Here is a 21,272-nt window from a genome sequence, read left to right as displayed (position 1 = left end):
GAGGAGTAGGGGCTACCTGGCCTTTTGGCTAGGTAGACCTGAATGTGCATTACCCCTGTCAGAAGTCTTGCGCAGGGAGAGGCCCTTCCTTTTTGGGAGGGGGCCAAATGACACACCCTTGTGCACTTTTTTTTTTTTTTTTTTTTTTGTGTGTATGTTCACATGCACTTTTTTGGTTCACTTTGGTGTTTTGTTTTTGTTGTGCATTGCACCACCATCTCGAGGGAAAGAAAAAAGTACACGTCTGCTGGGAAGCCATCTGTAAACTTCAGCACAGGCACTGAGACCGTTTACTGTTTGAAAAAAGAAAATCGCTGAGTGAGCATAATTTGATATTCTGTAAGTTTACTGGAGTTCTTTGGCCTTTCAGACTTGTTATTTTGTTTTTGTTTTTTTCTCCTTGATTTATTCAGCACAAGAAAGGAAGAGATAAAACAAGTCTGTGCACAATTTATTTTCCCAACATTGGATTTGTGATCTGATAGTTGTTTCAGTTTTCTCTGGGTAGCGTAAAAGAAATACCAGTTAGTGCCGGTTCACACTGATGCGAGTTCATGGCGAGTTTGATGCGTCAAAAACATTCTAAATTCGCAAGTCATCCCTAAAGTCATTGTTTTCTATGACCGTCGTTCACAAACATGCGTTGCGATTCCTCTATGAATGCGATGCGATTAAAAAAAGGGTCTTGTGCGAGTTTACAGCGTTGCGTTGCGAATTTAGCCTCCATAGACATCAATGTAAATCGTTCTGGAATCGCATTGTTGGTTCAGATATGTGCAAATTCCACCACACTACTCTCCACAAAAACCAGGAAATACACAGGAAGTTAACACCCTTTTTTTTTTTTCCATTATGATTCCATTGGCTAGAGCATCAATCGCAGCTATGACCAACTCCTGAAATTCGCGGTAAAATCGCATTAAATTCGCGGTAAAATCGCACCTCACACAGGACAAAAAAACGGAACAAATTCGCAGCATAGCAGTGTGAACCGGCACTTAAGGTACCTTTTGGATGATAGAACATTGCAACCATGTGCGTCTTCTTCCTTTTTTTTTTTTTAATTTTTTTTATTTTTTAGGTGGACCACTTGACGACCATTATCTGTGGATAGAAGCAAACTTCCCCGGCCAATAGCTCTCCAGGGATATCTGCTGTTTGTTTGGCTAAAAGAAGCAGCATTGAGTTATAGTCCTCTTATGTCTCTTGGTACTGTAATGCTCCATGCACGCTGGGCTTTAAAAAAAAAAAAAAAAAAAGTCTGTTTTCTCAGGAGTAAAAAACGCACATATAGAGCATTTTTTGTACAAAGTTTAGACGAGTTTAGGAGAATTTTACTTTTTTTTTTTTTTTTTTTTATGCCTCCAAGCTCCAATCAGAAACGTGAACCAGAAGTTTTTTTTTTTTTTCCTTTCTATGTTAAACTCAAAATATGCTTCTTAAAGCGGAGTTTTGCTGGAAAAAAAAATTAAAAGCCAGCAGCTACAAATACTGCAGCTGCTGACTTTTAATATATGGACACTTACCTGTCCAGGGAGCCCGCGGGGTCGGCAGCCGAAGCCGATTCGGCTTTCGGCTGCTGCCACCGCCATCCTCGGTAAGGGAATAAGGAAGTGTGGCCGTGCGGCTTCACTTCCTGGTTCCCTACTGCGCATGCGTGAGCCGCGCTGCGCGTCCTCACAGATCCCTGCTGTATTCTGTGTCTCACAGAATACAGCGGGGTAGGCGGCGGAAGTGACGTAGGTCACCGCAAGCGCCGCGGTGATCTATTCCAGGAAGTGGGAGCAAATACCTGTATTAGACAGGTATCTGCTCCCTCCTCCCCCCTGAAAGGTGCCAAATGTGACTCCGGAGAGGGGGAGGAATCCAAAAAGTGGAAGTTCCATTTTTGGGTGGAACTCCACTTTAACGTCTTAATGTGCATGGACGCATAGGATAACATTAAGCTGCTTCTACAGGCAGAACACAAAACTCCTGTAGAAGCAGTGTTTTTTTTTTTTTTTTTTTTTTTAAGCCAGTGTACAGTTATTTCTTTAACTTTGCCTAGGAAGTGATGAGATAACAATCAGAATACAACTCCCTCAATATGCCAACATTGGGAAATAATTGGTGCACAAAGGAAATAGGTTTGATCTTTTCCTTCCTTGCATAGAATAAGTTAAGCGCAGAGCCAAAGAACAAATTTGAAAGTCAAAGGAGAAGACCAGTATGCACACATAACGATTTATATTCAGTTGAGCTGCAGTCAAGCAGCTAAATACATGGTTGAAATACATATGGGAATTGTTTTGTCGGCATCATCCAGTCTTGTGATCCAGACACACCTTCTGGATAGTGCAGACAATTCCTTCTTGCAGACCACACTGCAGTTCATCAGAGCAGCCTGGTCCAGGACCCCTCCGGTCTGATGGTCCCAGGGCTCACTCCTTCTGTGTTAGCTGGTAGACTGAAGCAGGAGATAGGAGCACGGGCTTTTGTACATGGCTTGAAAAAAGGCACAATTCCATCAATAGTTCCAACCAATAGAAATAACATAGATAAATAGAAAACCTCCGTATACAGAATCCTATACCTGCTGCTCATCCAGAGGAAGGCAAAACCCGAAAGCTTGATTCAAATTAGCTCCAGAAGGGGGGAAAAAATCCTTCCTTATCCGCCGAAGGCCATTGGATATTCCCTGGATCAACTTTCCCTGGTGTTCTTACCTTTTAACATTAGTATCCAGTTTATATTTTGTGCATTTCAGAATGTTTTTAAAAGGCGTTGGATTCAATCTACTGAGCTGGCCAGAACAATTTCAGTCCAGGCAAAAGCTAACTGACTCTAAACCTGCTCTCTGCCACATTCTAAACCTAATCTATCGAACCCTGTAAAGCAAAAATCTCTGTACTTGCCGGTTCTGCAGCCGATCTGGTGTGGTTTCCAGCGGCGGAAGCTGTGTGCAGAGGAGGACCGACAACGGCTGTGAAATGGCTGGGAAGTGACGTCACCCATGGACTTTTATAATGGGGCTTTCATTGTCGATTGTCTGTCTCTCCTGCACCCACCTCGCCACTGAAGCCGCCGCTGATCGCTAATGCTGGGACCAGACCGGATCTGCTGCTGAATAGGTAAGTATAGTGATTCTTGCTTTACAATGCTTTAGAATGTGGCAGAGAGCAGGTTTAGCGTTAGTTTTGCCTGAACTTCTACTTTAAGTCTGCTAGTTTAATTTAAAAATAAATTCTAATGCCCCTGTATGGATACCCCGCTATTGGTTTGATTCCATAGATTCCCCTTATTGAGCATTACTATGGAAAAATGGGGTGGCATGTATTTAAAAAAAAAAAAAAATTCAATCCTAATATTTTATATTTATATCTGCCTACAGCTTTTATATAGTAGTGTTGCTACGTGAAGTTTACAAATTAGTTCAGGCATATATTTTTAGATTTCTGGTATTGTGAAGGATGGAGGAATAGCAATTAAACTGCATTGTGTGTAATTACTCATTTTATCTGGCATTGCATTTTGTTTTGCATGCAAGCCCAATACTTATTTTAAAGAGTGCATCCCGAAACAAAAAATACACTTCAGTGTTTTATATTACAAATTCATTCATTTTTAGAGTTCACATCCCTGGATTATCCTTCCCAGAGAACAGGCAATTGGCTGAGTTTTGCCTCTATTGTTTCCCTTAAGATAGCATTGGTGCCGGGGTGTCTAGCTTTTCTTCTAATTCTCCTGATGCTTCCGCAACACACATTATAGACCTATCTATAAAGAATAGTAGAATTTGTTGGTCTATGCAGCCTGCTCTGGGCGTGATGACATCAGGAACAGTCCACTATTCAAGGCCGCTGGAGCGCGGGGGTTCCGGACCATTCTTGTGCTGGGAGGATCAGAGAATCTCATCACCCCCCAAGAATAAAACAAGCATTTACCAATGCACTACGGGCACATCTCCACTGCATGAGAAATTCAGCTTTAAAGAAGGGGGAGAGGGAGGAGCAGGGGAGTGCCTTACCATCCTAGGCCACAGGGCTGTGTGTTTCTATTAATGCACACAGTGTAGGGAGACACAAATCTAGTTGCTGCAAGCAAGGGTGACTCCATAGGATGCTGCAAGAGAAAGGAGCCACCCTACTGGCCAGTTCACACCACATGCAGTCCAGTGCATTTTTTTCTGCATCAAAAACGCATAAAAAGTAGTTTATATGGTTTTCAATGGCATAGTTCACACCAGTGCTTGCAGCTCCAGTGCGTTCCAGTTCCAGAAAAAAAGTAGAACATGCTGCATTTCTCCTGCACAAGACTGTGCCGTAACGCTGTAAAAAGCATCAAAAACACACGGGAATATTCGCACCAAAAACGCACTGGAATGCAACAAAAATGCGCATGCAGGAAAGCACCTGGAATGCATCTGGACTGCATTTCTATGGTGTGAAGTGGCCCTTAACCCCCCTGGCGGTATTCCCGAGTCTGGTTCGGGGTGGATTTTCAATACCAAAAGCGGTATCCCCGGGCCAGACTCAGGATCACATCGCAGGATCCTTGTAGAGGTTACTTACCTTGTCCCCAGGATCCTGTGATGTCTCCCGCTGTGATCTGCGAGCCACCGTGTCTCGCTCGATTCACAGTACCGAGCTCCGTTCCCTGCGAGCGTTGCGACGCACGGGGACGGAGTTCGGCTCCAAATTCTAAAAGTAAAAAACACAGTATAGATAGTATACTGTGATCTTACAGATTACAGTACTGTATCAAATAATTACACATCCCCTTTTGTCCCTAATGGTCTGTCCAGTGCCCTGCATGCAGTTTTATATTAAAAAAAAACTGTTCTTTCTGCATGGAAACTGGAGATTGTCCATAGCAACCAAAACTGTCCCTTTTACATCAAAAGGGGTTTTAGACCAGCTAGAAAACAGCGATAATAAATTAGAATCATTTGCAGAATTGAGTGAGAGTGATTTGTGGGGAAATCAAACACTAAACGTTACGAAAGCGACAATTATGCAACTGAGCAAATTTCTGTTTTTGATTTGATTACATTATTGAATAATTTTTATTATTACTATTTGTTATAATTATTTATTATATTATAATTTTTGATTTCGTTTTTCAAACTTTATCATACCCGGGATGTCTACTAGACTCTGGTTTGGACAGATTTAAGTGAATTATTCCTAAGAATTACAGGCCTACAATATAAAATGCCAAATTTCTGTGCAAAATAATTGTACCGCTTTCAGCATCAAAAATCTGAAATAATCATAGCGCCAGGGAGGTTAAAGAGGAAACCTGGGTTGGCAATCATGGCACCAACATAAACTTGAACAAAGTGAAGGATTAAGCTGCATACTCAGTAAGTGATTACATCAGCTGCTGAAAGTGCTTACAAAAACAAGGGTTTAATATCACTTTAAGCACATGTAATGAAGTACAAAAATACATTTAAAATCGACCTTGGAATCATTTAGGGGCCTGATATATGTAGTGTACAGTTATTTTCAACAGCTGCAGCAATACTGCTAATTTCACCCTGAAGGAAGGAAGTATATAAGATTGTGAAAGGTTTAAGGGCCAGGAAATAACCTAACAATATTAGTTGGTTAAGTGATTACTTAAGCGGAGTTCCACTCGTTTGTAAGTTTATTAAAAGTCAGCAGCTACAAAAAGTGTAGCTGTTGACTTTTAATAAACAGACACTCACCCGTCCCACAGTCCAGCGATGCGGCTGCCCGAAGCCTCGCTCCTCTCCCCCTCCTCTCCGCGGCGCCGTCATTGCAAGTGTGGGCCCCCCGGCTGTGGCCGCTTGCGGCTTCACAGCCAGGTGCGCACTGTGCGAGTCGTGCTGCGCTCTCTTAGTGGCCAGGCAATCTTCTTGGACCTGTGACGTGTCCCAGAAGATTGCAGAGGGTGAGGAGTTGCCTAGGCGGCAAGGCGCCAGAAGAAGGAAGTGGGACAGGAAGTACCTGTCAAAACTAGGTACCCACCCCAAAAAAAAAAAATTCCATTTCAAATGTGGCATGTAAGGCGGGGGAGGGGGGTGTTTTAAAGCAGAACTTTTGGGTGGAACTCCGCTTTAAGTGATTATTTAACGTGTTATCACACATCACATACTATTTTATATAGTGCACTTCTGCAGTATTGTAATATTATTTTCCATCGTTAGGCAATGTATCTCTGTATTTATTGAACCTTTGAAGGCTTATTTTGTTTATTCTATAGAATATACAGTGTTTGGGTGCAATCAGTGCAGGTGGTGTAGTTGCATGTGCTTCTGCTACAATAGCGATCCAGTGTCCCTCAACTGACTTGTGGTAAATGTATTCAGACATATTGCAAATGATCTTCTTGAATGTACGGCAGGGTGTGTGGTTAACCCGTGTCTTTCTTCTTCCTGCAGATCATTTTAGGAGAGGCATTGTCGGTATATTTTAATCGGGTGCAGTCTAATGGCTTTATCAGGAATCAGTATGTAGCAACCCTTTACAAAGCCATCGGGACTTTCATCTTCGGAGCCGCAGCCAGCCAGTCACTGACGGATATCGCCAAGTTCACTATCGGTCGCCTCAGGCCTCATTTTCTGGATGTTTGCAAACCCAACTGGTCCAAGATCAACTGCAGTGCTGGCTACATTGTGAACTTTGTGTGTGAAGGGGATCCTGTGAAGTCCAGTGAGGCCCGGTGAGTGATTGCATATTGTGTATTGTAGCCGACATAGGGCCTTTGTCACCGCCCTTTTGTTGGTGTCAGGTGGATTTATCATTCCCATAAAAAACCTGATTGAAGCAGTTAAAATCCAGGTCAACTGCAGGCACCTGTCCATAAATTCTGAAGCATCTCAAACTGATATCGTGGACACCAGCTCAAAGCCTGCTAACAGAGGCCCATACATACACTCTATTGTCAAAAGTACATGAACTGGCATCACAGTCTTAGTAACGTATGGTTCAATGTTGAGTTGGCCCTCCCTCTGCAGCTATAACGGCTTCAGCTCTTATGGGAAGACTGTCCACAAGATTTAGTAGTGTGTCTATGGGAATGTTTGACCATTCTTCCAGAAGAGCATTTGTGAGGTCAGGCTCTGATGTTGGACGAGAAGGCCTGGCTCGCAGTCTCCGCTCTAATTCATCACAAAAGTGTTCTATCGGGTTGAGGTCAGAACTCTGTGCAGGCCAGTCAATGTTCCTCTACACTAAACTCACTCATCCATGACTTTATGGACCTTGCTTTGTGTACTGGTGCGCAGTTATGATGGAACAGGAAGGGGCCATCCCTAAACTGTTCCCACAAAGTTGGGAGCATGAAATTGTCCAAAATGTTTTGGTATGATGACACCTGAAGAGTTCCCTTCACTGGAACGAAGAGGCCAAGCCCAACCCCTGAAAAACAACTCCACACCATAATCCCCCCTCCACCAAATGATTTGGACCAGTGCACAAAGCAAGGTCCATAAAGACATGAATGAGCGAGTTTGGAGTCCTGACCCCAACCTGATAGAACACCTTAGGGATGAATTGGAGCAGAGCGTGTGAGCCAGGCCTTCTCATCCACATCAGTGCCTGACCTCACATATGCGCTTGTGGAATAATGGTCAAACATCTTTGGACAGCCTTCCCAGAAGAATTGAAGCTGTTATAGCGGCAAAGGGTGGGCAAACTCAATATTGAACTCTACGGACTAAGACTGGGATGCCATTAAAGTGCATGTAAAGGCAGGCATCCCAAGACTTTTGACAATATAGTGTACATCTGATGGTGGCCTCCAGACATGGATTCAGGAGCAGTTTTCTGCACTGTAACACTCCGCTGTAGCAAGTCCTGGTAGTGGTTGTGTGTACATGAGAAGGAACCTCAAAGGATTTTAAGTGGTGTTCCGGCCGAAATTATACTTTTTAAATAAAAATACCCCTATAATACACAAGCTTTAATGTATTCTAGTAAAGTTAGTCTGTAAACTAAGGTCTGTTTTGTTAGTTTATAGCAGTAGTTTGTTATTTTATAAACTTACAGCAGGCCGTGGCCATCTTAAGTGTGGGCATCTGAAGCCAGACTGTATTTCTTCCTGGATCTCAACCTTGCAGATCTCGCACATGCTCAGTGCAGCACAAGCAGTGTAATAGGTTTCAGGTCAGGTTTCCTTAGAAACGGCAGTGTCAGAGGAAGTTGCCGCCCCTTCCCAAAAGGCATTGCAAACAGGAAATGATGCGATGGGCCGCGGCCAGGGAGGAGGAAGTGAAAAATGAATACAGCAGATATACAGTAGGTGCTGAGAAAAAAAATTTAAAAATATCCAATTTGTTTACAGTGCACAGTTTAGTGAGGGATGCTGAAGAGTTGTAAAAGTGGGTGGAACTCCACTTTAACTGCTTGGGTCAGTGGAGGCCAAGGCCTGTATGGTGCATATAAGGCTGCAGGGCAGGCTTCGGCATATTTTTGGTCAGCTGCACATCTATAAACTCATATATACAACACTGTCCTATCCTGCAGATCTTTACAGAGAACATTATACCAGGTGTACCAGTCTCTACCCTACAGACTGATGCAGTCTAGTGTATGCATCGTAATCCTGCAGACGCACTCAACACTTGTGTCTTTAGAAAGCAGCAAATTAACTTTTTAATATGTTTTAAAAATATGGGAGGAAACTAGAGCACTTGGAGATTTGACACACTCACTCTGGGGGTACATCCAAACCCCATGAAGATCTCTTTCTGGTTGTGAATTTAACCCAGAGTATCAGTGTTTCAAGGCCATGGTGTTTGCCACTGATCTACATTGAAGACTCGAGGCTCTCATAGACGCACAGCGCAGGTTACCACCGCAATAAACTTTTTGGGGCACACAAGGCTGTACCACTGTACAGTTTTGGGCCGGCCATATGTGTTGTATTCTAAATCTTGCTTTGTGTGTGTGTGTGTGTGTGCACACTACATCCTACATGTCATAGAATGGAGTGGCACCATCCTTCACGCACAGGTACACGTCTGATGATTGAACACATGCTTCTGTAGTGTGCAAGGAAGATCATTTGTAGGAACGCATAATGTAATTTCAGATTGGTGTACCTACAAAATACAATTAATGTTAATATAAATTAGTATGGTTCAGCTGTTTGAAAATATATAAGGGATTTATAGGAGACAGTACACATTATGGAGTCACTGACACTAAATGTCCACACTTAAAGTGATTGTAAACAATCCATTCAGTTTTTAAAATAGAAATAAAAGGCAAAACATTTTTGTATAGATATAAAAAAAAACATAAACACCCCCCCCCCCCCTTTTTTTTTTTCTTTTTTTTTTTTTTAAATAAGTGATCACATTCCCTCTGTTCTCAGCTGCATAAAAGCTGGGGGGGGGGAGGAGAAGGAACAGCATACTGAGTTAGAGAACTGACCAACAAGTTCTCTCCTGCTTAGTGTGGTCAGTTTTTAATAGGAAAGGGACTGACGGGAACATCAAGGATTTCACATAAAGGAAACCATACAAAGAGAACAGGATACTTTCTCACTCTCTCATGCAAGTACATGGTACAGCAGGCACATATCAGGAATAGGAAACTCTTTAAGGGGATATATATATATCCTTTGACTGATGTGAGTGGTTCAGTGTACTTTGTAAAGTGCTGCTGAATTGTCAGTTCTATAGAAACGATTGACATACAGCATTTATAGGCTCATTCTTGACCTTGTGCTGTACTTGGTGCTGTGTGTGTGAGTGCCTGGGAGCTATTACAATATGCTTAGCAGACTGACTGTCTACAGGACTTATTGATTGACATCCCTGACTCTTCAGCCAGCTGTTTCTTTCCACCACTCAGCCTTGGAGATTTCAGTGAGCTCCAGAGCAGTTTATTCTTCTTTGTACCTCAATGAGATCCTGCAGTCCAGAAACAAATGCCTATTGCAGAACTAAACTAAATACAAAACCAGCTGAGTCTTTTAGAACAGGTTTAGTACATAGACATGCACACCACCCACCTCCCACCTGTGTTTTCTTCCTTTATTATAATAAGCAGGTGAGTAGAGCTAAGAACCGAAGTGCGGAAATTGGATGCCAGAGTCAGGCTGGGCTCACACCATTGTGGATTACCCGCATCTAATTCTCAATAGCGGGAGATATTGACCGGCTCTCTAGGGAGCTGGTTTACATATCTTCACAGCAGGTCCGGTGCGTTTTACACAAAAAGCTGTGTGTCTTTTGGTCCGTTCCTGGTCCGAATTAAGCCCAAATTTCAGGCTGAAACAGCGAACCAAGACGCACCGGACCCCTGCTGTGAGCTGGATGCGGCGATGGTGTGAACTCAGCCTTAATGAGAGGAGATGTGACCAGCCAACATGTACCTGAAGATGATATAACTGTTCTAGGGACGGACCTTTTTAACAGTATTTGATATTACGTCCATTCTGTCTGTGCTGGCCCTTACTTGAGCTAGGCAGTATCAGAGAGTCCGGTATCTTTCACATGTATACAACAATAGGATGACTTATTGGAGATCAGTCCATATACAATTACAAGGTGTGGTATACAAATACTTGTACCCGTATACCCCAGACTAGATGTGGCTCTCCAGTGGTTTGTTTTCCACTTTAGAATTCAGTACTAGTAAAGGGAAAGGCAGACTCACTCCGAGATGAAAGCCACATATACGGTTATATGTACACTTGTATTGAGCTTACTCATAAAGTAGGTCTAAGTTAAAGGTTTCATTTATGGTCTTCCATTCATTAAAACTTCAGCCATGGTTTTTAATGTGGCATGGGTCTGCCTTTGCTTTTACTAGTACTAATTTAAGACCCCTTTCACACTGAGGCACTTTTCAGGCGCTTTCACGCTAAAAAAAGCACCTGAAAAGCTCACAAAAAACTATTTCCATTAAAATCAACGAATGCTTTCACATTGGGGCAGTGCGCTGGCAGGGCAGTGAAAAAACGCCCCTCCATTGAAATGAATGGAAAGCTCTTCAAAAGCGCCTGAAGAGCTCTTCAAAAGGTCTCCGTGTTTTACTGGCAGTTTAGAAGTGCAATTACTGGAACAGAACCCCTGTGTGGCTGTCTTTGCAGCAGCTAAAAGATGGCATCTACTCTTCTCCTCTTCCTCCTGCTGGCTTTCAGCTTCTGCAGAGAGAGCCATACAGGGGATTGTTTCCAGTAATTTCCCCTGCTCACTGATCACCCTCCATGTGCACCATATATTTTCCTCTCGTCCCAGGCCCCCCCCTCACCCCCACAGTGCTGGCTTCCCTCTTCTCCTTATGCCGCGTACACACAATCGGACTTTACGGCAGACTTTGTCCGGTGTACTTTTCGACGGACTTTACGACGGACTTTCCGAATGAACGGACTTGCCTACACACAATCGACCAAAGTCCGACGGATTCGTACGTGATGACGTTCGACCGGACTAAAACAAGGAAGTTCATAGCCAGTAGCTGCCCTAGCGTCGGTTTTTGTCCGTCAGACTAGCATACAGACGAGACGAGCGGACTTTGCGACCGGACTCGAGTCCGTCTGACAGATTTGAAACATGTTTCAAATCTAAGTCCGTCAAACTTTTGAGAAAACAAAGCCCGCTGGATCCCACACACGATCGAATTGTCTGACCAAATCCAGTACGCCGGACCAAGTATGCCGTAAAGTCTGATCGTGTGTACGCGGCATTACTGTTAGCAGTTGCAAGAATACAATAACATCCTTCAGGATGGAGAGTGGGGAAGGGTCCAGTAAATACGTCATATTTACCAGCCCCTTCCTTTCCTGAATGAACACAATAAGTGATCAGTACCGATCACTCACTGTGTTCATTTATAACTGAAGCATAGTAAACTGTGTTTATTGGGGGGACGGCTTTCAGGTTGGCTGTATGATGCCCTGTGGTTTCTAACAGCAGCCCTGCATACACCCATGATTGATCTAGAGGAAGGCAATAAAAACCTAATAAAGCATGGTCCAATTTGCTACGTCAGGAGACAAATAATTATTTCCTGAAGGAATGTGAGTTCAAAGGAAGTAGGTTTCCTCTGGTAAGTAATTAAAATGTAATATTTTGTTCATTGCAACATCTCACCTGAACAAACTAGGTGTCATGACTTTTTATTGTAAATACAAGGCAAGTCCCCAGCTGTCCCTTATTGGAACCAAATCACTCAGTCTTTAGTTGTCCTTGTTTGGGTTTCATGCACACTAAATTTTTATCCAACCTTTAAGATATTGCATTTACTATTTTAAAAAACCAGTATAAAAAGCAAATAATGTTTAAAAAAAAAAAACCCAATGCCGCGTACACACGAGCGGACTTTACGGCAGACTTTGCCTGGCGGACTTTTCGACGGACTTTTCGATGGACTTTCTGAATGAACGGACTTGCCTACACACGATCCACCAAAGTCCGTTGAATTCGTACGTGATGACGTACGACCGGACTAAAACAAGGAAGTTCATAACCAGTAGCCAATAGCTGCCCTATCGTGGCTTTTTGTCCGTCGAACTAGCATACAGACGAGCGGACTTTTCGACCGGACTCGAGTTCGACGGATTGAGTTAAAACATGTTTCAAATCTAAGTCCGTCCAACTTTTGAGAAAACAAAGTCCGCTGGAGCCTACACACGATCGAATTGTCCAACGAAATCCCATCTGCCGGGCAAAGTCTGCCGTAAAGTCCGCTCGTGTGTACGCAGCATTAAAAGAAAAAAAAAATCTGCATTAATCGTAAGTAATATCCCTTTATGCTAAGTGTCCTTTGTGCTGGTGCCAGCTGTCATAGAGTCATAGCGGACATCCAAAGACCTCGGCCTCCCTCCTACTGGAACAATACGGCTGTGAGGGTTAATACCGGCGCTGGACCTGTGAAAGCCACTGCTCAAGAGTGTCGCCTATGCCCACCCTTTCTGCCCCCCTTCTATAGTACTATATTTTCTAATAATAAAAAGTGGTCTTTCATTCAGCTGCCCACCCTTTGGTCCTAGAGCTCTTTTCATGGAAGCCATAGTCAAAATTCCAAAAATGGAGGAAAGGGGTGGTGGTGTGGTCAGCACTCTCGAGGTGTGCCTATCACAGGTCCACTGCTGGAATTGGCTGCTGCAGCACTGGAAGATTACGGCTGCGGGGTCTGGGAGGACTTCGGATTTCCACTATGACAGCTGGCACCCGCACAAAGGACACTTCTCATTAAATGTAGGTAATATCCCTTGTGCTGATTTTAAATTGCCTAAACTTAGGCTTTAACTAAAATCTTTTAGCACATTAGTTCTTCATGGTGAGTATAATTTAGGGGGGTGGGCAGGGAGTATGTCAGCGTGTGTCCTTTATTTTATATCCTTTGTTCTAAAAGCTTTCCCATCTCAGACACTTGAGAAGAATGCACAAGCAGGATTTTTTTTCTGCTACAACTGCAAAAGAAAGGATTTTGAAACTCTGCCTCATCCAGACTGATATATGGCTGTGCTAATTCTTGGCACGGGTCTCTCCAGCTTAGAGGAATATTGGGGTGCTGGGCCTGTTACTATAATTATATGTAACTTAACTATTGGTGTGGTTAACTTGATATAACAAGTGCCTTTTATTTCAAAGCCTGCTGTGAAAGGTTCAGGAGCCCTGCTAACAGTATTAATAGCAAACATTCCCCTGTGTGTCTGGAGGATTGTCAGCTTAGCTGCATTTCAAAGGAAAAATAAGCATTTTATGGTCTTGTGTATGAAGCTTCCAATCCTGTGCCCGGTGGGGGAAAGGGATATTGTAATCAGGATATGTGAATGGAATGATGGCTATTCTATGGAGGTTTTGTCACACTAGCGGTAGATATCACTTACAGTGCTTACATTGCTATTTTGACTGAAGACTTCCTTAGACATTGTCGGCTATGGCTTGTGGCTTGGCAGTTTCAATCTGTAGGAGGAAAGCTTTGTCAATTCTTGGTGACCACACAGGAGATTTGGAGAAGTTTCGCCAGTGGGGACATGGGCAATATAGAAACTTTACAGATAGTTTAATCCTTCCTCATTTTATCCAAAAAAAGAAAAAGGCTAATAGTGGGCTTTAAAGTGAACCTTTATATTGCTTATAACGCAAAATAACAGGTTCACTTAACTTTCTGGCGCACAAGCAGCATGCTCAATGCCCCATCCCCATTCACATCCAAACAACCCATTCAATTTAAAATGGAAATGGAAGGCAAAACATTTGTGTATAGATGTAAAAAAAAAAAAACTATAGGAAAAACTATAATATATAAATAAATCAAAAATATATAATTTATTTTTGATATATATATATTAATATTTTTTAACTTTTTTTTTTTTTTTTTTACATTAGCTCTGTTTTCAGCTGTATAAAAGCTGGGGGAGGATTGCATGTTTTTGGCCCTATAGCATTGTGATCGCACCTGCAAAGCGAGTAACGCCTGTAACGTGCATATTTGTGCTATCTCCTTAAAATCTGCAAGATTAAAAATTCTTGATTTTTGCCTGAGAAACCGGCTTCGAGAGCTTCCAGCAGCTTGGATGTAAATGCGCATAATTTAAAACGATGGGATTCTTGATGTTGAATGCTGTCCTGTGCCATAAAGCTCAAATGTGAGCGTGGGTTAGGGTTTTGGTGTGCAGTTTGTGTTGCTGATTAAAACAGGAGCTGTACACCCCCCCCCGACCCATGTTGCAGAGCTCAGCCTGGGAATTTGCTGCACCATCATCAAGAACTGCATTATGGGCAGGGGGGGATTTTCATGTTTTGTTTTGTTTTTTTTCTCATACCCAGAAGTACTCGGGTGTTTTTTTTCTTGAATAGGCCAGGTGCAGATCAGTGGGGTGTGGAAATAATTTGTAAGGAAGTACATGCTTATGTACTAATACAGGTACGTTCATCTTTCCATTTCATTTGGCGGCTTTGAAATTGGATTTCAAGTTATATTTTAGGCTTCTCCAGCAATGGAAGTTTTCAGTTTTGGTGAGATGCTCTGCAGAAATCTTCCACTGCTCATAGGATGTAGGTGGTGTGCCTCTTCTTACTGGACATTAAGTTCACCTAGCAGTGCTGCCTATCAGTGTAACCTATCAGTGCCCATTATTGCCACCCCTCAGTGCCGCCTCATCAGCGTACATCAATGAAGGAGAAAAATTACCTGTTTGCAAAATTTTATAACAAAATATAAAAAACTATTTTTTTTTTTTTTTTTTTAATTCTGTATTTTTAATTTTTTTTTAATAAAAAATGCAGAGGTGATCAAATACCACCAAAAGAAAGCTCTATTTGTGGGGAAAAAAAAATGATAAAAATGTCATTTGGGTACAGTGCAGCATGACCGTGCAATTGTCATTCAAAGTGCATCAGCGCTGAAAACTGAAAATTGGTCTGGGCAGGAGGGGGGTTTAAGTGCCCAGTAAGCAAGTGGTTAAAGACAAAACTGTGCAATGAGAAATACCTAAGCTGCTAGTACTAGCACTTGTTTTCTGGCTATCCTAAACCAGTGGCTTCAATGTTTTCCCAACTTGTTGACCCCAAACAGAAATTCAGCAGGTAAAGCCAAATCTCCAATACTTGTTTAAGTGTAGTACCCTGATAGTGCTGAATACACTAAATTAGCATTACAGCCAAACAATTAGCATTTCCTGAATAAGGTCTGTGATAGCAGCCTATACTGTATTGTATATTGGTTTCCTTTCGGTACAAACATTCCCCAGTGAATATTTATTTTCTTTTTACTACCAGAGATCTCCAGTGAAATTATTAGCTCTGTTTTATATGGAACCTGTTAATGGTCAATAGCGGATTTACTTGCTATTTAATGAGTCTTGCAAGCATTTTGGCAGAAAAACTCCTTGACAATATTTGTTCTTCCTGCTTACAAGCCCAGTAATCTTTTTCCCATAGATGACACGGATCCCCCGGTGGTATTATAAACACAACTTGTCACAAGGCAAAATTTTGTAATGATTTAAAGCTGGGCAGTTTGACAGACGACTGTTATCGGCATCTGGCCTCGCAATCAGTTAAGATTTATGTGGCCAAATATGGGGCTGTTGGAAATTTAGATTAAAAATAACATCTGTTTTCCAATGCTTAAACTCCCAGGTTACAAGTAAGCGGCACAAAACAGCGATCGACAGTTTAATCCTTGTACTCTGTCCTTACCATGTCACTGACCCCCTGTAGGACAGCAACGTTTGAAATGGAGTACACAAGTACATTTCAAGAGTTTGGGAATAGTCGTAGCTCTAATGTACTATGCAGTGTATCTCGGCAGACAGCTCGGTGACCTCATTGCTGTTAACTTGTAGAGCAGATGGTGGGACCTGATGGACGATGTGTATGCATTGTAGCACTAACACACATCTGGTAGTTTAAGCGGCTGTTTACATGATGGTTAAAAGAAATGGCTTTAATCTCAGCCTTTCTGCTATGGTTCTCATTATCTGTACCAGCTAAGGTATAGTAGAAGGTGATGACGTGTAGGCATGAGCACAACCCAGGCATTTGTGCGGGCCAATGCTTCTCTAAACACTGAAGACCATTGTGTTTAATTAATGGAGTAGGGAATGAGAGGTGGGTGAGTGGCGGACACCTCCAGCACCTTTACCGGAGGGGGGCGGGGTGTGTAAGAACGGCTATTGGATACAACTTCTTCCCTGTCCAATAACTATTACTCCTGAAAATATTTAGTAGGCTAGCATCCCAGCAAGAAATAGCTGTGCGGTCACTGAAACCATAATGTTTTTTTTTTTTTTACATTTTTAAATCCTATTTAGATTGAAAATAAAATGAAGAGTCCAGGGCATGATGGATTATAGGATTTTTTGTAGTTTCCCAACTGCTATACACAATCTACTGATGTCTTTCACTGCTTTTGACTACAGGCATCAGGTTTGGCAAATTCATCCCTTTAATCACTGACTTGTCCAAATTATTAAGATTACATGATTAATTTTATTGACTTTGTACCTTATCTACGTTTACTCAAAACAGATTCATATAGTGAATCAGCTTTGTCAATTTGAATCAGACGTTTAAAACAGGCTTTGCAGTAAAATGCAAGGTCCTCTTCTGTCCAGCAGCCCCTCCCCCTGTAAAAATTGCTGGCTGGTAGTATGTGGAAAAGGTACTAGTAAAGAAAAAAGTTGTCATTGATATACCTTAACCCTGTTTTCTGCCTACGGAGCTTAGGGGAGGGTGTTGTCTTGCCCCTTCTGGCGAGATCCTGGGGAATGCAGAGCAAGTCAACTCACAAGAAGATCTTCTTTCTATGGACTGGAGTGTCGTCTCATGAAATTTGGGGTACTCATCATTCTCTAGAAATATCCCCAAAAAGAGAGCGGCATCTCACCTATTGATGCATAAGATGGGGGTGGGTAAGGCTTCTGTCGGACTGCCTGCCTACACACGGGCCAAATGTTGGCTGGTTTCTATTGAACAGGCTCATGCCACCCGATACTCGCAAGCTGCAGCTCGCTGGAATCGTAGCACACACTGGATTATGGACTTCCCATATGACAGCACTGAATAGGCCAGCGCTGTCACATTTAGCTCCTGGCATTGAATGAGTTGGTGAGAGTGATAGAGAGGTAAGTACAGGTGCATCTCAAAAAATTTGATTATCATCAAAAAGTAAATTTATTTCAGTAATTCCATTCAAAAGTGATACTCGTATATTATTATATAGATTCATTACACACAGAATGATATATTCAAGCATTTATTTCTTACAGCTAATGAAAATCCAAGATTCAGTATGTCAGAAAATGTAGAATATTTAAAAAAAAAGTTCAATATTGTAGACTCATGGTGTCACACTTTAATCAGCTAATTAACAAAAAACACCTGTAAAGGTATCCTGAGCCTTTAAATGGCCTCCCAATCTGGTTCAGTAGGTTACATAATCACGGAGAAGACTGCTGATACTTGTCCAGAAGACCATCATTAACACCCTCCACAAGGACGGTAAGTCACAAAAGGTCATTGCTATAGAAGCTGGCTGTTCAGAGTGCTGTATCCAAGCATATTGATGGAAAGTTGAGTGGAAGGAAAAAGTTTGGTAGAAAAAGGTGCACAAGCAACAGGGATAATCACAGCTTTTAGAGGATTGTGAAGCAAAGGCCATTCAAGAATTTGGGGGAGATTCACAAGGCATGAACTACAGCTGGTGCCATTGCTTCAAGAGCGACCACAGAGGTATCCACGACATGAGCTACAACTGTCACGTTCCTTTTGTCGAGCCACTCCTGAACCAGAGACAACATCAGAAGGGTCTTACCTGGGCTAAGGAGAAAAAGGACTGGACTGTTGCTTAGTGGTCCAAAGTCCTCTTTTCGGATGAAACTACATTTTGCATTTCATTTGGAAATTAAGGTCCCAGAGTCTGGCGGAAGAGTGGAGAGGCACAGAATCCAAGTTGCATGAGGATCGGTGTTAAGTTTCCACAGTCAGTGATGATTTGGGGAAACATGTCATCTGCTGGTGTTGGTCCACTGTGGTTTATCAAGTCCAAAGTCGGCACTAGCCCTCTACCAGGAAATTCTAGAACACTTCATGCTTCCTTCTGCTGACTGCTTTATGGAGATGCTGATTTTATTTTTCAGCAGGACTTTTTCAGCAGGATTTCATTTTTCAGCACCTGCCCACACTGCAAAAAGTACCAATACCTGGTTTAATGATCATGGTATCACTGTGCTTTATTGGCCAGCAAACTCACCTGACCTAAACCCCATAGAGAATATGTGGGATATTGTCAGGAGGAAGATGAGACACCAGACCCAACAATGCAGACGAATTGAAGGCCGCTACCTGGACTTCCATAACACCTAATCGCCTCCATGCCACGCTGCATTGATGAAGTAATTGATGCAAAAGGAGCCCTGACCAAGTATTGAGTGCATACTATACTATACTTGGACATACAGTAATACCTTGGATTTCGAGTAACGCGGTTAACAATCGTTTCGCAATACAAGCTATTACTTTTTAAAAATCCTGTCTCGGTTTGCGAGTGTTGTCTCCCAAACGAGCAGGATTCAAGCCTCTGCGGTGTGCAGTACCGCATTTGGCCAGGGGTGCGGGGGCGTTGGTGACACTCGGAACCATTCGTATGCACTCTGAAACACTCGGAATACTCCGTTCCCGAGTGTTTCCGAACCTCTCTGAGGGTTTCTGAGCGCATCCGAATGGTCTCTGAGTATTTCCGAGTCTCTCCGGCGCCCCCCCCCCACCTCTGGCCAAATGCGGTACTGCATACAATAGAAGTCAATGTGGAACTAATTATCTTCGTTTCCATTGACTTCTATGGGGAAACTCGCTTTGATATGCGAGTGCTTTGGATTACAAGCATTCTCCTGGAACGGATTATGCTCGTAATCCAAGGTTCCACTGTACTTTTCAGTAAGCCAACATTTTCTGGATTAAAAATACATTTTTTTTTTTTTTTTTTTTATTTATCTTATGTAATGTTCAAATTTTTTGAGATGCTGAATTCTGGGTTTTCACTAGCTGTAAGCCATAATCTTCAAAATTAAAAGAAAGAAATGCTTGAAATATATCACTCTGTGTGTAATGAATAGAATATATGAGTTTCACGTTTTGAATTGAATTACTGAAATTAACTTTTTGATGATATTCAAATTTTTTGAGATGTACCTGTATATATTACTGCAAAGAGGCAAAAGAGGTTTTATAGTAAACCTGTTACCTTGTATGAGAAATCTACAGATTCACGGTAAGGGATTGAATAGTTATGCTAGGTGGTGGAGTATATAAGGTGTCAGATACTGGGCTGCATAAAAACTGCTTTCTTTTGCAAGGAAATTAGGTAAATGTAGCTAGTTCAAGCAATCAATATGAAATATTTTGCTATTTGTAACTAATAGTAATTCTTTAGCATCTGTATTTTTGATCACGAAAATGTGCTTATTGCATGAGAGTGCATTATTTTAAATGGCAAGGTGTATTATGACACTTTTTATAAATGGATTCACAGAAGGGATGTTGTCTGCTATTCTGGTATACCTACGCCACAGTGCCAGCTCACCATGACAACAGACCACAGCAATGTCAGCTTTTCCAGGCCTAATCCGTGCTGGCGTTGGGGCTCCAGAGTCATAGGAACTTATCATTCCTCCATTCTGTTACTCCAAAGGTATCTTTATCCATATCCGTGGCATTACTCTTCTGTCATTCACCATGGATTGTTTTACAGAACATATAAAGTGGAATAAATATTGAGATTTTATTTTTAAAGCAGTAGAGAGAATCGCATTAAAAAAAAAAAAAAAAAAAAAAAAAAAAAAGCTTAAAACCAAGAAAGCGGCTAGCACCTCCACTTACCTGAATGAATATAGGAGGAGTGTTTTGTCCTCCCCATTATAGTTTAAATTCTGCAATAAGACTCATATTATACAAAAGCAGAATACAACATCAATATACTGACTAGAGAGCTCCAGCTTGATGGTATTTGCCTGGACTTTACAACTATGTGCGCAATCACAGACCACAAGGTTCAAGGGTGTGAAAACTGTCTCAGTAGCAGAAAATGTATTACTGGATCGGTTTGGCCAAAAAAGTGCACATTTGAGATTATGCCTTCATGAATTTCGTATGAGGTTCTGCGTGAGAAAAGCTAGCACAAAATACAATTTTATATATAATAATTTCCCCATTGATTGCAAACATCTGACCAAAATCTTCTAACAGTCTGATCACTGAATTATCTATATGTGATCTGCAAGAAGCCATGCAGCCTTTCTTTCCCCCCTCTTCAGAAACTAAAGCTGGTCATTGGAAAATTTTAGTTCAATCAGCGATGTGATCGTTCTTCAATAAAAAAGCTTTTCGGACAACATTGATGATCCGTGGTGTGCTGGCAAAAATGAACGTTGACTAGTTGGGGAGATTTCACCTCATTTCCTGTCCGGTCAGGAAGTGATGGGAAATGAGAAGGTTAGGAGCTGCTAAAATTATTATTATTATATTTTTTTGTGCTACCTGCCTTTTTGTCTGGCTGGGGTTAGGTTGCAGTATTTCAATAGGCGGCTAATGTATGTCAAGTGTGTACATAAACCAGTACTTTTCAGCACCAACTCTTCTTCTAGTCACCTGTATGGGGCCGCTTTGCTTTTGCATCCTCTATCTCTCCTGGTACAATACATTGTGATAGGCAGGATTCCCCGAGAGGAAGGTTGGGGCAGGGTCCAAGTCAGGTTGGCCATAAAGCTGACTATAAGGAATAGAGTTTTTCTTTGTTTTGAAAATTTTCATCTTTGGAATGTTCAATTTTCTAATATTTAGTGGCTTCTAATCAACAATC

At 42.0% G+C, this 21,272-nt stretch overlaps 1 protein-coding gene across 2 annotated transcripts in view; it reads left to right on the top strand.

Annotated features, from left to right (window-relative positions):
• PLPP1 (phospholipid phosphatase 1) overlaps nucleotides 1–21,272 on the top strand; it is a 135,214-nt gene that overhangs the window by 77,838 nt on the left and 36,104 nt on the right. For both annotated transcript variants that reach the window (XM_073622794.1, XM_073622804.1), the window contains exon 3: nucleotides 6,389–6,669. In XM_073622794.1, the coding sequence (XP_073478895.1) occupies nucleotides 6,389–6,669 (281 nt within the window). The remainder of the gene's footprint in view (nucleotides 1–6,388; nucleotides 6,670–21,272) is intronic.

This window comes from Aquarana catesbeiana, linkage group LG01, assembly GCF_042186555.1.
Source record: "Aquarana catesbeiana isolate 2022-GZ linkage group LG01, ASM4218655v1, whole genome shotgun sequence".
NCBI classification, from domain to species: Eukaryota; Metazoa; Chordata; class Amphibia; order Anura; family Ranidae; genus Aquarana; species Aquarana catesbeiana.
This window is presented reverse-complemented; position numbering and strand designations above follow the sequence as displayed.